The 16027-nt window shown below is 35.2% G+C and overlaps 1 protein-coding gene across 1 annotated transcript; it reads left to right on the forward strand.

Moving 5' to 3' along the window:
* The first annotated feature begins 7542 nt into the window (after nucleotides 1-7542).
* On the forward strand, nucleotides 7543-9935 carry LOC112012484 (large ribosomal subunit protein eL20). Its single transcript, XM_024044863.2, has 4 exons — nucleotides 7543-7679; nucleotides 8023-8138; nucleotides 8254-8317; nucleotides 9377-9935. Exons 1-4 carry the CDS (start codon nucleotides 7665-7667, stop codon nucleotides 9716-9718), a joined length of 537 nt encoding a protein of 178 aa, XP_023900631.1. The 5' UTR covers nucleotides 7543-7664; the 3' UTR covers nucleotides 9719-9935.
* Nucleotides 9936-16027: the final 6092 nt, after the last annotated feature.

Here is a 16027-nt window from a genome sequence, read left to right on the forward strand (position 1 = left end):
AGAAGAAGAAGGTAGGCAATAGAGAATCAATACAAGAATATATATATAAATCAATGGATAAAAGCGTTGTGAGACTTCCATGGCATGGGGTAAAATAATTGAGCATAGGAAAAACTTGAAAGGAAGATTTATAAAAGTACAATGTCATACATACCATAAATTTTTATACTTACAAAACAAAAATTGGTACATGAAGTTGTACCATTATAATACAAATGATCTCTAATTTTCAAAATATAAGTCTAGCTTATTACGCACATAACCAACTCATCCAGGCAAATACATTTGCCTACTTCTAACAACCCCAAACCTAGTAGACAAAATAAGCAAAACTCCAAACATCACCCATGATATTACTAGAGCTATCTTGAACTTATCTGCTTTCTCTTCGGAAATCCTACGCCAACCTTGGCTCTTTTAGCCTTTCGTTTTGCAGCTTCTCCCATTGCACGTGCTTGCTTCAACTCTTCATTAGCAAGTTCCACCTTGTGCTCCAATCGTCGGAATTTTGCTAACATAATAGGTGCTATTGCTGTGTGCCACGCGTGCAAGTGTTGATGTCCAACCATTTGAAGAACTTACATGCATGGTCAACACCCTATACAATCAAATAAACCAATTAAATAGCGTTTCAACAAATTGGTGACTTAATGCACATAATCAATGTTTTACAAATTTTGGATGTGGTACTTACTGGTGACCAGTAGCAACAACCATAAAACCTCCTACCAAAAATATGAAGTTTCACGGACGTCCTAAGGGTGTAATGGTCTAGGTCACACTGATGCCCACTGGTATTAGAGTAATAATTACTTGTTTCTAATATTGGTAAGAATCTGCCTCTATATCAATTACCAATACAAGAATACTTGAAACATTCTATACAATCAGTCTATAAAATCAAAGATCAATACCATCTATACAAACATTCTATATAAGCATGAGTAAAGCAATCTAAATCCACAATAATAGGTTTTCCAAGTAATTGATGTAAATCAAAAGAGAATGGAAGTTTGGGCTTAAGGAGGATAAAATATGTTAATAAAGCAGTGTTAGCAAAATTTGGCTGGGCAATAATATCAAGACAAGATAAAATTTGGGTTCATTTGTTGCAATCAAAATACTTGAGAGGGAAAAAGTATTCAAAAGCTAATAGGAGGAATCAATCATCCTGGTTTATGGAAGGAATTTAGAAAAGTAGGGCTCTAGTGACTAAAAATGTGATACAAACGATGTGTATTATGTGTAACACTAGTAAAAAATGTGGATCATTTGCTATCGCATTGTCCAGTAGCATTGGAGTTATGGAATTTTATATTTGTAGCTTTAGGTGATACCAACAATGGATAAATATTTCTTCAGCATTGGCGTTGAAATTTCAAGACTTTCAAGAAAACCATATAAAGAGATTTCAATCTCAATTTGTAGGATCTTTATTGTATTGGCTATTCTTGGATGCGAGTAGACCAACTATTTATGATTTTTTTGATACATTGCATTTGTAATTTTTAGTATGGAAACTCTAGGTATGCATCCTTTACCAATGGTTTCCATCAATAGTTCTTTAATAATTTAATGAAATTTTTATTACTTATCAAAAAATATTCTAGTTTTTGAAAGTGACAATCAAGGCAAAAATGAAGAACAAGTATCAGTTTGGTGTCAGCTTATTGAAAAAGTGGGACAAAAACAGAGCAGCATAAAAACCTTTCCTCCTAGTACATCTCTTGACTCCAATAGCATAGGTTTGTGACCAGCATTTGCCAAATACTTTGCAGTAGACAAACCAACCAAATCTACAATAATTTGTAAAATTATAGTCTACAGTGCACCAATTAAGGGAAATTAAAAAAAAAAAAAAGAATTCTATTCATCCATTTAGCTAGCATTATTTGATCTCCCAAGAGTAATGTAACTATATTTATGAAAGCTTACCAATCACAGAAAAATGTCATAAAGGAGAAAAACATTCAGAAAAAATGGAAAACTTTTATAACTTTAGACAAAACTCAACCCTAATCAAATAAGGTTGAAATAATAGATCCCAACCAACCAGAAATTAAGCATGCAAAGACTCACACTTATGTCAACCCAAAAGGTATTTCCACACTTGATAGCTTTTACTACATAATATTTCAGATATCAAGCTTGAAACAATCGGAATCCATTTCTACAAATATGTTGTGAGGTGTTCTAGAGGCTACTCTTAAAAAATATTAATAAATAAAAAAACACAAATGACATCACATGTATAAAATTAATCACTTGATAACACAAAATTTTTTATTGCCCATTCCAAACCTCCCAGTACCCGCAACCACGCCAGTCCAAACAGATCGAAACAGAGCAGGGAGACAGAGAGACGGAGTGAAGAGCGTTAGAGAAAATACCTGTTTTGTTGTCGGCGTGCGTTGATGTGGGAGGCGAGAGGCGAGAGGTAGAACACGATGACTCTTTAAGTCTAGAGAAGTAAAGAAGAAGAAGAAGTAGGAGAAATAAAGAAGAACTGAGAAGAAGTGGAAGAAGTGGGTTTTTCATTAATGAGACGTGGGTAACAACAGACGCATCACTGGGTAGTGTCAATGGTGGGGTCCACGATTTTGGGGAAAATTGTAAAGATACATAACTGAAAACTGAGTTAAACATGTGTTTTGCAATTTTTGAGTGAATGTGAGGTTTGAGAATTGAGTTTTGAGTTTTGGGTTTGAGTTATGGGTTTTGAAAACTGAAAACTGAAAATTGAGTTAGCTTTAAACCAAACGGGGCCCTAATCATTACACCAAATTTTAGTCTCATTTAACATCCAATTTAAAATGTAAGAAGTGCATTGATACAATTCTTTCAAATTAAGGTATCAATTGGACAAATTGATAATTTGGAGATGCATTATAAATGTAGTGAAAGTTTACAATAAAATAAAATGTAATTTCCCGTTATAACAAGATAGAAAACTAGCATATTAAGGATTTTAGAAAAGAGTTTTCTTTGAATATTCTTTGGAAAAATATATATTTGTGGGGGTTGAAGAATCGAAGAGGGAGAACCATTAAACAGAACCAGCCCAAGGGGTAGTATGTCCAAACTATATGCCAGGACAAGTCTGGATCAATCTAGACAAGATTGTTTGAAAAATTGAAGAGAGCGGTACACTCAAAGAACTTGAGGGACAAGTACTCTTCAAGGGACCAACGAATGATCATCAAGTCCACAGTGTCAGGAGCCAAGAAGGGAGGGAAAGGCATACAAGTAAAGGAATGGGGAAGTTTCTAAGCAAAGTACCCTTCACTCCGCATTCAATGTACTGCATAGGACTGTAAATGAGCCGAGCTTTGTTGAGTAGTGATTGTTCAAGCTCGACTAGATAACAAAAGTAAAATGTTCAAACTTAGCTTGAGTTTAATACAAGCTTGCAAATAATGTTCAAGTTTGAGCTTGTTATAAAGTATAAAAACTTGAGCTCGGCTTAGCTTGATTCATTAGTCAAGCCAAGCTTGAACTCAATATTGAGCCCAAACTTAAGCTCAATTGTTAGGATTAGTGCCCTTAAATTTTATTGTATAATGCTATGTATAACATTGTGTATGACTTAATGTTGTGATTAATAAAGTTGTTTTATTATTATCTAAAATAATGGTAACATGAATATTGGACATTATCATATAGTCCATGAGATGCATAGTATGTGATTAAGTTACAGAAGATATAGATTACAAGTTCTTTGTAAACTCAGAATTGCAATTTTGTAGTCGGTGATGAAATTGAGCCTTTCATCTCTAAATATTATAACATGTCAACTAAGATGATTTGTCTTGATCATGGAAGTGGAGACTTCTAGTTGATATGTTGATATGTTTTTAAGAATTAAGACATATTAAACTGGATTGCTGTGAGATTTATTATTCTCCTACGACTTTCAAATGAATAATAAATCTCACGACTTCTATTTATATAAACTCTTAATCCTAAGAGAATAATGAACATAATCATGAGGTGTAAGTTGCTTTAATATATTAGGAGTGAGATCTAAAGTCATAATCAAAACCTTAGTATGTTAGGCAGCCACATTTAATGTTGATGGAACATATATTCTCAAGATGAAATTCATAATCTCTTACTGGAGATACAAAATATTCCATTGAGATAAGTTTAATGAGTTTGGTTATTCAAAGTGTTAGGCCTAACCACTTTAGTAATGAGTTACTAAAGTATATATTTATGAAATTAGATTTCATAAATATATGATGAATAACACAAAGTATTAGACCGGGTACTTACTGATTAAGATGTAGTAATCTACAAAGTGGCAGTCTACATTTATGGTTTTGTATTACTGCGAATATTTTATAAAGGGGTTGCATGTACAATAAAGTCTTGAGATATGATTTATTAATAATGCCTAGAGTGCAATTATATTTATATAGTGGTATTAAATATAATTAATGGTAACTTTGGACCTGTCAAGAGTTGATAGAAAAGTCCAACGCCTATTGGAGCTAGTGTCTTATTTGTTCCCTTTTGGTCCCACTCTAAGCCACACACTAAAACCCAATTGAAAATGCCCAAAAGGCCAGCTCAATTAGATAATTAATTAAGTACAAAGGGGGAAACATTCAAAATTTTATTTTGGGGGTAAGACATCATTTTGAAATGGTGTGTATGTGAGTGTGAGACACTCTATTATTCTCCATTTGAAAACAAATTAAGAGACCACACTTCTTGGGCATAAAGTGGAATGGGAATGAAGATTAAAAGTGTTCCCAAGTACTTTTGATCTTTTATTTTGAATTTCACCGCATCAAGGTATGCTCTCTTATTCTTGAATTTTGAAATTTACATAGTACATGATATCAATTGCGAATGGAGTAGATCTGTTATTTTTCTGCTGCGTATGTCTTGTATTCAATACAAACATGTATTTAACTAACGTCAATATCATGTTTTTGAGTTTGAAATCCAACACAAGTATATTATTAAGTCTATATTAAGTTTATTATCTAGCCTATTTGGTTTGGATGAGTAGTCTTAATTTATAATGAATTAAAGTCTTAGAAGGATATGCGTTTACTTGTCAAGTTTATATAAATTTTATTACCAAACTCATAAATAAGCCTAGGCTCAACTTATTTTATTATTTTTGTATTGATCCTTGGTGTTCACGAGCTTGTTCAAGAACAATATTTTTACTCAGCTCAACTTGTTTATTAAACAAGCCTAAAACTAAAGTTTAAACTTGGTTTGTTTATAAACAAACAAACATGAAAAAACTTTTTGTCGAGCTAAACCCAAACTGTTTATAAATGACTTGGTTCATTTACAACCCTAGTACTATTGCACCAATTTAGTTGGCCGCAGTTATAGCAGAATGACTTCTGAACAGTGCCATCACAGTTTGCAGCATATTCTACCACCTCTTATAAGGTCTTAATGGGACAAGCATCCAAGTGAAGATTAGTGGTTATCCAAGTGAAGGGCTGAGATGTAGTCTAGTTAGCTATATAAGGAAAAAAGTATTCCTCCAAAAAAGGGGATATAGAAAAAATAAAGGAAAAAATATAAAGTGTAATCAATAGCTCTGTAACCAAGAAGTGAATATTACATGTACTAGTGATCCTTGGACGGAGCCAAGAAGAATTGAAATAGAAATCTTTGTCTTTCTTACTATTAATCTTTTTTGGGATAATTACAGTAAACCCACCTGAGGTTAGGCCCGTTTTCACTTTGCCTACCCGTGGTTCAAAACTTATCACTTTACCCACCTGAGGTCCCTTCCGTTATCTCTTTACCCACCTGAAGTCCCTTCCGTTATAGATCTGTTACCCACCTCTCCTTTTGCTGTTAGAAGAACACATTTTTAGAGAAAAACAAACAAAACACGAATCAAAAAGTTAGGGTTTGATATTAAAAACAAATGTTTATGAATGTAAGAAATAAAATTCCAAACAACTACAAATCAAATTGTTTGAAATTAAAACAAGTATTACACCGGTGGTGGCTCTTTTGTACTTCAACATGATCTTCCCCTTCCACAAACTCATCAACAACCCAATCACCCAGGTCTGAGAAAGGAGAAAAACAATTATGAACCACCCATGGATACCGACCAAGGATCGGCGACACCACTGTCAGACTCGGAGCCTCAATCTCCGCCATCGTCGAGCTACCCACCATAACACCGGTGGACCTAGAGTCACGATAGCCTCGTCCATGAGTAACCTCGGCATCGGAGACTGAGCCTAACGAGAAACCCACCTTAACAGAGCCGAGAACCACCGCGTCGGAGTTACTACAAGCCGCCAAGGCTTTTCCGGCCACTGGATGTCCAAGAACTCTCAACGGGATGGGTGCGCGAAGCCCCGATCATATCGTCAAGAAGCCCCTGTTCTGGGTTTGAAAATTTTTTGATCATGTGTTCTGGGTTGGGTCGTTGCTGCTGTTTGGTTGTTTGGCCGTTTGGCCGTTGGTGTTCTGGGTTGGGTCATTGTTTGAAGATCATGTTGAAGGGGAAGATCATGTTGATGAGTGAAGAGTGTTCTGGGTTGGGTCGTTGAAGGGGAAAAACGATTATGAACCACCCATGTGTTCTGGGTTGGGTCGTTGTTTGAAGAGTGAAGAGTGTTCATACCTCTTTTTTTTTAGTGAAGAGTGTTCTGGGTTGGGTCGTTGAAGGGGAAAAACGATTATGAACCACCCATGTGTTCTGGGTTGGGTCGTTGTTTGAAGAGTGAAGAGTGTTCATACCTCTTTTTTTTTTTTTTTTGGTTTGGCCATTTATTTCACAACAGAGATCATTACACAGAACCATACCCTTGAACTCAACTCTAAAAACCCTCCAAGCTCTTTCAAAAAAATTCATACCCTAACTTTTTGATTCGTGTTATGTTTGTTTTTCTCTAAAAATGTGTTCTTTTAACGGCAAAGGGAAAGGTGGGTAACAGATCTCTAACAGAAGGGACTTTAGGTGGGTAAAGTGATAACGGAAGGGACCTCAGGTGGGTAAAGTGATAAGTTTTGAACCACGGGTAGGCAAAGTGAAAACGGGCCTAACCTCAGGTGGGTTTACTGTAATTATCCCATCTTTTTTAAATCTCATAACTTAAGCATTAGACTTCTTTTCAAAATGTTTAACGAAATTAACAAAGCTTGAAAGGTTGGCCTTGACAACCTATCTTTACAAATTAATTGTATTGAGCCATGGTAAGTACCTACCCATCTAACTTGGGCTGGACCACTGATTTAGCCCCCTACAATATTTATTCTGAACTTTTATTGTAATTCTCATTTTTCTAAATTGCTAGTTGATTTCAAGAGAAGAGATTAGAAAATCAGAAAAGTTTTTGTAATTCTGAACTTTTTTATATATATTTTTTATAATTTTCATTTTTCTGGGCTAAACAACCGGGCCTGGTCCACAAACCAGCCCAAAGAAGGAAAAAAAAGGCCTATGTCAGACACGTGTACATATTATATTGGCTGTCACTAAATTTTCCTTATGCGGCAGTGACTCTAAACTCTCTAAGAATTAGGGTTTTCGTCTCTCAGTCCAATCTCATATATAACCAAAAGAAAACCCTACCTCTCCGCTTCTTTCTACATACACAGCGCGAGCGAGCGAGAGAGAGAGAGAGAGAGAGAGACGCTTCAGAGATCTCAGCTTGTTATCGGAAATGGTTACTTTCAGGGTAAGCCTACGCATCTCAGCTCTCTAATCCATGTCAAATCCTGTATTGTTGTGTGTATATTACTCTCTCTCTCTCTCTCTCTCTCTTCAAATATTGCTTGTTGTTTACATTCTAATTTACTTGTTTGTTTCCTGAGAAATCTATAGGAAAGAAAACTGAGAACCCATTTTCTTAAATTTTTGAGGTTTTTTTTTTATTTTTCGTTGAAACCAAATAACACATGAACTAGGATCTCGAATTTTCACTTTCTCTGGAACAAATAAAAAATGGGGGATAGAGTTTGGGATTTTTAAGGTTTCGAGGCTGTTGATAATGGTGTTTTTGTCTGACTTTGGTGTTACAGTTTCACCAGTACCAAGTTGTTGGGCGTGCTTTGCCCACTGAATCCGATGAGCACCCTAAGATTTACCGCATGAAGCTCTGGGCCACGAACGAGGTTCGCGCCAAGTCCAAGTTCTGGTGAGTGATTCGGTGGAGATCTGTTGGAGTTTTTGTTAAAAGTTTTTGGATTTGATATCTGGGTTTGTGTTTTTTTTTGGGGATTAAATTTTGGTTAAATGTTTGTTTGGATTAGGTATTTTCTGAGGAAGCTGAAGAAGGTCAAGAAGAGCAATGGGCAAATGCTTGCTATTAATGAGGTATAGTCTTATTTCACTTTTTTGATTTGTCAATGTATTTTTTTTCTTTCTAAAATGGTTTCTTGAATGATATTGTGGTTAATTGTAGTTTGAGTTCCCTTTGTCTTGAATTTATTAAGGAACTGTGGTTGTGTGTGCTTTTGATACTGTTTCTTTGTGGTTGATTGTTGTGAGGCTGTTGAGCATATTGAATGTTTGATTCAGTTCTTATTCATGCTGAAAATGCACTGTGGAATTGTTTGATGTTTGAGGTTTTCTGTGTCAACAAGTGTAGCTGTAAATTTATATTATGAGGCAGTATTGGGATTGAGGCTTATCTTCTATTGAGCAACTTAATTGTAACAGTTCTATGAGCAGTTCGTTTCCCAATAAATTAATGCTGTGTGGACAATAAGTGTTAATTTAATTTGAAAGGAAAGCAACATTAGTTCAAGATCCATCGTTATTAATTCAATGATTTATTTTCATGATATCTATTATCTTATCAATTTGTTGGTGTAAAACCCCTTTCAAATGATGTTAAGCAAACTCTGTAGGTTTTCATTGTCCAATTTTTCTCCAAAATTTCTATAATCATTTTAACTGACAGAAATATTTTGGGCTTTGTTGCTGGTGTGTATTAGTCACCATGTCTGTTCTCTTGCTTTAGTCTTATTTGTTTGCTAGATAGGTTGGAGAGAGAGATCTGATTGTTGTATGTTAATTGTAGTCCTCTCTGTCTTTGTCCCCAGCTTCTGATTCATCACTTTGTTGTAATTACCACAACCTTTAATTTAGAGTTGGATGATACTTAGGATAAAATGGATTTGTTGAATCAGGAGTGGATAATTTGAATACCTTACATAGCGTGCTGCACATGCCTAAAATTGGTGTAACATTAACAAATTTTGATTTGAACTTTAGCATTGGCGATGTTCTATGTTTATAGAGGTTGTAACTTGGCCTATTTAATTGCTCTAATTTTAGCATTGCTTGTTGTACATCTGTGGAGAAAAAGCATAGATGATTCTAGTTGACAGACAATGTAGTTAATGTGTATATATCATTGGGATTATGCAGATCTTTGAGAAGAACCCAACCAAGATCAAGAACTATGGTATCTGGTTGCGTTATCAGAGTCGAACTGGTTACCACAATATGTACAAGGAATACCGTGACACCACTCTAAATGGGGCTGTGGAGCAGATGTACATTGAGATGGCTTCTCGCCACAGGGTCAGGTTTCCTTGCATCCAAATTATCAAGACTGCCACTATCCCAGCGAAGCTTTGCAAGAGGGAGAGCTCAAAGCAATTCCACAATTCCAAAATTAAGTTCCCCTTGGTGTACAAGAAGATCAGGCCACCATCTAGGAAGCTGAAGACCACTTACAAGGCATCAAGGCCCAACTTGTTTATGTAACTTGGTCGGTTTTGGAATGAGCTCAGGATTGTTAGACCGGAGTCTATTTTTGAATCATTTTGTCAGAGACCTTATCAGTGAATGTTTCTTTTGGGTATTGTTTTATTTAAGAATATTAGCAAACCAAAGAGTTGAGTTTATCTATGTGGTTTCCAAAATCCCTGTTTTGTTTTCATTATAATTTTGCTATGACATATGATAGTAATTTTTTCTTTCAGGAGAGTTGAAACCCCTCGTTCTTCTGGTTGTGGTTCATTATATTCGCGTTTTTCACTTCTGTGTTTTAAATGGTTATATTACGAATGAGATTTGATTAGTGGTGGGAAAAGAGCTTCATGTTCACAAAGGTTTATGATGTGTTTGACCAAAGCTCTGGTCTGTGTTTCTGGGGTTGATGTTTGTTGAGTCATTGAGAGTTCTTAGTTTTTCTAAAAATAAAAAATATTCTCAATATATACGTAGAACGATTTTATTTGAAAAACACCAAAATATTGTTTTCTGGTTCCGGGCAAAATGATTTTACTATTTCTTAAATCAAATTGCTAGTTTTCCATAGCCGACAAAATGATGTTACCATGGCAAGCTTGCTTATTTGTTCTTCTTTCCTGCTTCTTCAACCGATCTTAATGCCAACCAAACCAGGGGTTTTTTAGAAAATAACTACAAAATCCAAACAATATTATTAGTTAAGCAACGTTTCAAACATATTGCATTTCTAACAATTCGACTTTAGAGGAGTTGATTTTACTGTTCATATCGCCTATTTTTTGCGCCACGTAGATAAAGAGATCGAGTCCTTTGTACTCATTTTTTATACATAGACTTCAGTAGAGTCGTTTTCAATACAAAGAAAATGACTCCAGTTTGGCAAGGGAAATTTGTCATCTGCTAGGAAATGGTTGAGATCCTGATAATGCAGATGACAAATTTCCCTTGCCAAACTGGAGTCGTTTTCTTTGTATTGAAAACGACTCTACTGAAATCGATTTGCCCAAAAACACGACACCACCAAGGACTCCACACAACTAGCTTCAGTTGTGTTAAAAAAACCCCATGCGACGACAGAAGAACCCAGCAAACGAACCCAGCAACACCGACGAGCACGAACGCAGGCGCCGACGAACCCAGGCGCCAGCAACACCGACGAGCAAACGAACGCAGGCGCCGATTTCACCAAACTCCGACGAACCCAGCAACACCGATGGCGAAGCACGAAGAACAAAGAACGAACCCAGGAAACGAAGAACAAACTCCAGGCGCCGATCCGATCCGATCCAATCCGATTTTTTTGTGTAGCCTTTTCTTCGTTTGCTGGGTTGCGCCTGGGTTTGCTCGTCGATGTTGGGGTTCGTCAGGGTTTGGTCAGAATCGGCGCCTGGGTTCTTCGTTTGCTGGGTGTGGTTTCAACCTCTAGCAAGAAAAATCAGCAACACATGGTGCCGCAAATGTTTGTGTGGAGCATTTGAATTTCTATACAAAGAAATCGACTCCAATGAAGTCGATTTCTACACAAACAAATAAACTTCACTGAAGTCGATTTATTTATCTACATGGCGCAAAAAATAGGCGATATGAACAGTAAAATCAACTCCTCTGAAGTCGAATTGTTAGAAATGCAATATATTTGAAACGTTGCCTAATTAATAATATTGTTTGGGTTTTGTAGTTGTTTTCTAAAAAATCCCACCAAACCACGTACGTTTTTATTATTTCTTCTTCAATTCCTTGGCTATCTCGCACTCAAGGTCGATGGGTGATCGGATTCTCAAACTTGGTTGATTGCGGAGATTGACTCGTGGTTTTCGTAATTGATGGGGTTATGGTGGTGGTTTTGTAATCGATTGGATATTGGGTAGTGGCAGTGTGATTAGCTTGGGAAATTGGATTTGTTAGTGGCCCTTTTGTCTTGTTGATGTGGACAGGGTGACAGAGGTTGATCTGGTTGGAGCGGATTAGATGCGCATTGTGGGTTAGTTCGACTCGGCCACGATTGATAAGAGTCGTTGGGCTGATGTTTTGGTTAATGGTTATGGTGTTGCAACCTTGTCCGAAAATGCAATCTGCCAATTTTATTTTCTACGGCTGTGATGTTATGTTGATGATTTTTAAACATGGATCTTGCTTTGGTATTGATTTGGGAAAATGATTGGATCACAACTTTTGCCATGAGCAAGTTGTGAGTGTTGAAATAAAAGTTGTGGGGTTCACAACTTCATCACTCACTACTTGTCAAGTGAGCAAGTTGTGGCAAAAGTTGTGGTTCTAGTATTACTCATTAATTTGTGCTTGAAATTTCTGTTTAGTTTACGTTTGCTCATCAATTGTTTGTGGAAATGTGTAAATGGATTTTTTTGGGAAAAAAATAGGTAAAAAATCCATAGTTTTATATTTAGAACACATAAATTCTACGCTTTGAGATACTTTAAACCCCACACTTTCATAAATAAGACACTTTAAACGCCATATTGTAATTTTTTGGGTATATTTTTAAAAGCATGGGATTAAGTGTCCCATCGAAAAGTCTAGGATTTAATGTGTTCTAGGAATAAAACTGAATTTTATTTTTATTTTTATTTTTATTATTAAATGTATTTTTCCAAAAAAAATGAAATAATCACATCTTGTGGATTTCCATTAAGCCTAATGATAAAGAAGTAAAGAACAATCATTATAAAGTGGATGTCATATGTTAAAATTCTATCTTATTTATAATAATAATAATAATAATAATAATTGTAGGTGCGATAGACCTAGTAGTATATATTTATATATATGTTGGGCCGGGGGCCCAATCCGAGGACATCTAGTAGTCTGAGGATGGGTAAACACTATCATGGGAGTTCGTGTTAGTGAATGAAGAGGTGAGGTTTGGTCATAAGAGTCCAAGAAGGTGGTCCAAGGAGGAATGCCTACTCGGCTAAGTAAAGTAGAGGTTCGAAGGTGTGGTCTACCATCCAGGGCAACGTTCTGAGAGATTCTATTGATAAGGATACACATCATGAAGGCACAAGACAAAGGAGAATTATGAAATATCTAACAAAAAACTGCTACCAACACATTGAATGCTTTGTAGTTAACTCTCTGGCCGCATTAATGTGGAAGTGATACTTGAACAGTAATTTTCAATCTTACAGTTACTCCTAGAGACTTTAGGAAGGTGCTGATGGGACATGAATCAACGTTAGAAACCTAGTCTACACATGAAGGGTGGAGATGAAAGAAGGAAGACAATATAAAAGAGAAAGAAGACCCTGAGGAGAGGGGATCGGGGAATTAAGAGAAAAATATTATAAGAGCAAGAACTAGACTTGTAACCAAATTCAAAAGAGAAATATACAAAAACTGATCTCCTCAGATTGTGCCAAGGACGATTTTCTTTGGATAAAACTAGTTTATTTTTGCTTTCTTGTCATCTGGGCCAACTATAATTGTTGTCTAACTCATTAGAGCCTAGTTTTCTAACCCATTCTATACAAATTCATTGTATTGAGCTCTTTGGGTCTAAATCCTTTAATCCTTTGGGCTCAGGGATCAAAATCGTGCCCTTACAATAATAATAATAATAAAATCTCACACAAATCAAAACACTATACACTTTTTTTTTTTTTGGGGACATAAAATCGTATAGCTATTTGTCTTCTTTTTTCCCATGTACATTCCTAATCACCAAACATCTCCATTTGCTTGCAAGAAAACTTAATCTCAAATTTAAAATATACTAATATTTTGAGCAACCAAATAAAAACTACACTTAAATCTAATCTGAAGACACATAAAAAGCAAGACATTCACATTCGTCCATCTAAAATGGTATAAGCCCTATAATTTGCCTAACCAGCCCCAAAAAATTCCCACATCAATTCATGCAAAATTGTGTATGATGTTCCCAAGGAAATCAGTGGGCTGAGGATTTTCGGGTCTTGATCTCGTAGGGAGTCCTGTAAAACAAAATAGGATTAGAGGAGACCGGTGGGAGCCGGCCAAGGGTCCTCCGATGGCAAAGTTAATCTTTTTGCTAATCGTCGAAAGAAAGAAAGTGCTATCAAGAATTTTTCAGAATGTTTTTCATACCTTGCTTCTCTGCCAACGAGCCCTTTATATAGTGTTCGCCCAAAGCCGTTACCTTGTAACTTCTCCAGTCATCGCGGGTCTCGGGGGTAACCGCTATAACCGTTATGGAGGTTACAATACTTAGATTCCTTAACTGATCATTTACTACAGAACAGTTGATGGAAAATTGCATCAGTTGAGAACAGACGCAACGTCTCATCTCGTCTGTCTTACCTTTACAAAGGACGAGACACTGTCATAATGCCTAGCTCGTCCATCATCAAGGACGGACGAGACATTATTACAATGCCTCGTCTTTGTCCCTTAAGATGACGGAGACCGATAAGGATGACTGTTAACTCAATTGGCAGAGGCTCCATCCTTTTCCTCGGACGAGGCGTGTGGACGACCTGTGGGTTATCCTTTTTCCTTCCCCATCAGTTGGACGAGGTGTGTGGACGACCTGGGAGTAGGATACTTTTTCCTTCCCCATCAGTGTAAAATAGGATTTTAGTTATAGTAACCGTGCAAATATACACGGTTACTGTTCGTATGCAAATTAGTTCTTTAATATTTTCTTTACTCATAGAAAGAGAAATTTGATTTGGGAGAGTAATAAAAAAATTAATAAAGAAATTATAATTTACTGAAATGTAGTATAAAATAGATAATTTAATATAGATGTTTTTGAAAAGTGGTTATGTAAAACAGAAAAAATATATTTTTATGTTAAGATAGACATGAATTTTTGCACAAGATGATGCGAATGTTTTAAGCTCATCTTACATAACCAACATACCGTGTGAGAGACCGCCAAAATTGGGGTGCCCTCAAAAAAGAGATTTGGGTGCTTTTAAGGGCACCTCTATTTTTGGGTGAATGGTGTGGAGTCGCAACTTATTTTTTATACAAAAAATAAGAAAAAATTAATACAAATTACATGATTAAAACATTTCGAATCTCATTGATTGAATAAAGACAAGTACAATTTTGGTAAATTAAACCTTGCAAGGCTTTGGGTCCTAGTTACAATATATGCAAAAGAATACAAAACTTTTGGTCCTAGTTACAATCTACCAAAATTAAAAGACAAAACACTAATCTACCTATCCAAAAACTCTAAGCTCGGGGGCTAGGTTATAGAATGGGAAGGTGTAAGACACCTATTCCGCCTAGACAGAGTCTGGTCTTCTAGCCTCTAATGACCAATATACCCTTTTTTGCATGATGTTGAATGATAAGTTGAACAGTGAACAGACATGACAGACACTGGACAGAAAATAATTTAAATAAATTTACCTTATAGATGTGTCATCTTTTTCAAGAAAATTCAAATTTTTTTTGTGAATAAAAAAAATGGATTTGTGAAGAAAATCAGACTTGTTTTGTGAATAAAAAAAAAAGTGGATTTGTAAAGAAAATTAGATATGTTTTTATATAAAGAAAGAACAAGGTTTTTGCTAAAAAATATCAGATCTATTTTGGAGTAGAGTTAAAAATGGTGATTTTCATTAAGAAAAATCAAACCTATTTTGTGAATAAGAAAAATATAGATTTGTAGAGAAAAAAAATCAGATTTGTTTTTTTATGAATAAAGTAAGAAAAAGACTTTTCTTTTTAGAGGAGGGACTACACTCATGAGATAAATCCATGTTACATGCATCAATCAAAAATCATCTCAACTTTTGACTACTTCCCTTAAATTTCAAAATTTGCTATTTTGTGACAAAGAAAATTTTCTTAAAAAAATTAGATCTGTATTTAATGAAATACATATAAGTTTTATGTGTTAAAAAAATAGACCTATATTTAACGAAAATACAGATCAGTTTTATCAGTTAAAAAGACCAGATCTGTATTTAGTGAAAATACAGATCATTTTTGTGGTTAAAAAAAAAATCAGATTTGAAAAATTCATATCAATTTTTAATTTAAAGAGGTCTTTGATCATAAGCAGATTTTGAGATTCAAGAGAGAAATTATAACAAATAATCATCTAAGAACATATTTTAAAAAACAATTTGAACAAAACATGGCAATTATATCAAGAATAAAAAATAATAAAACATCAAAAACCTATTCATGCATCATCAATTAAAGAAAAAGAAAAGAGAAGAAAATTAAAATTAATATTGAAGACTAGAAAAAGAAAAGAAGTTACCTCTTGCATGTGTGCTTTTTTTGGTGAAAGGATATTTTAGGATTTAAAGAAATTTATTCTACTCTTTGAAGCCTAAAATATTTTGCTTACAGAAAAGA

This window comes from Quercus suber, unplaced genomic scaffold, assembly GCF_002906115.3.
Source record: "Quercus suber isolate HL8 unplaced genomic scaffold, Cork oak 2.0 scaffold_110, whole genome shotgun sequence".
In the NCBI taxonomy this organism is placed as follows: Eukaryota; Viridiplantae; Streptophyta; class Magnoliopsida; order Fagales; family Fagaceae; genus Quercus; species Quercus suber.

Excerpts from the sequence above, each read along its gene's own strand:
- LOC112012484 (XM_024044863.2), top strand. Across the intron at positions 8,139-8,253 it reads CGCGCCAAGTCCAAGTTCTG|GTATTTTCTGAGGAAGCTGA; the intron begins GTGAGTGATTCG and ends TGTTTGGATTAG. Across the intron at positions 8,318-9,376 it reads AAATGCTTGCTATTAATGAG|ATCTTTGAGAAGAACCCAAC; the intron begins GTATAGTCTTAT and ends GGGATTATGCAG.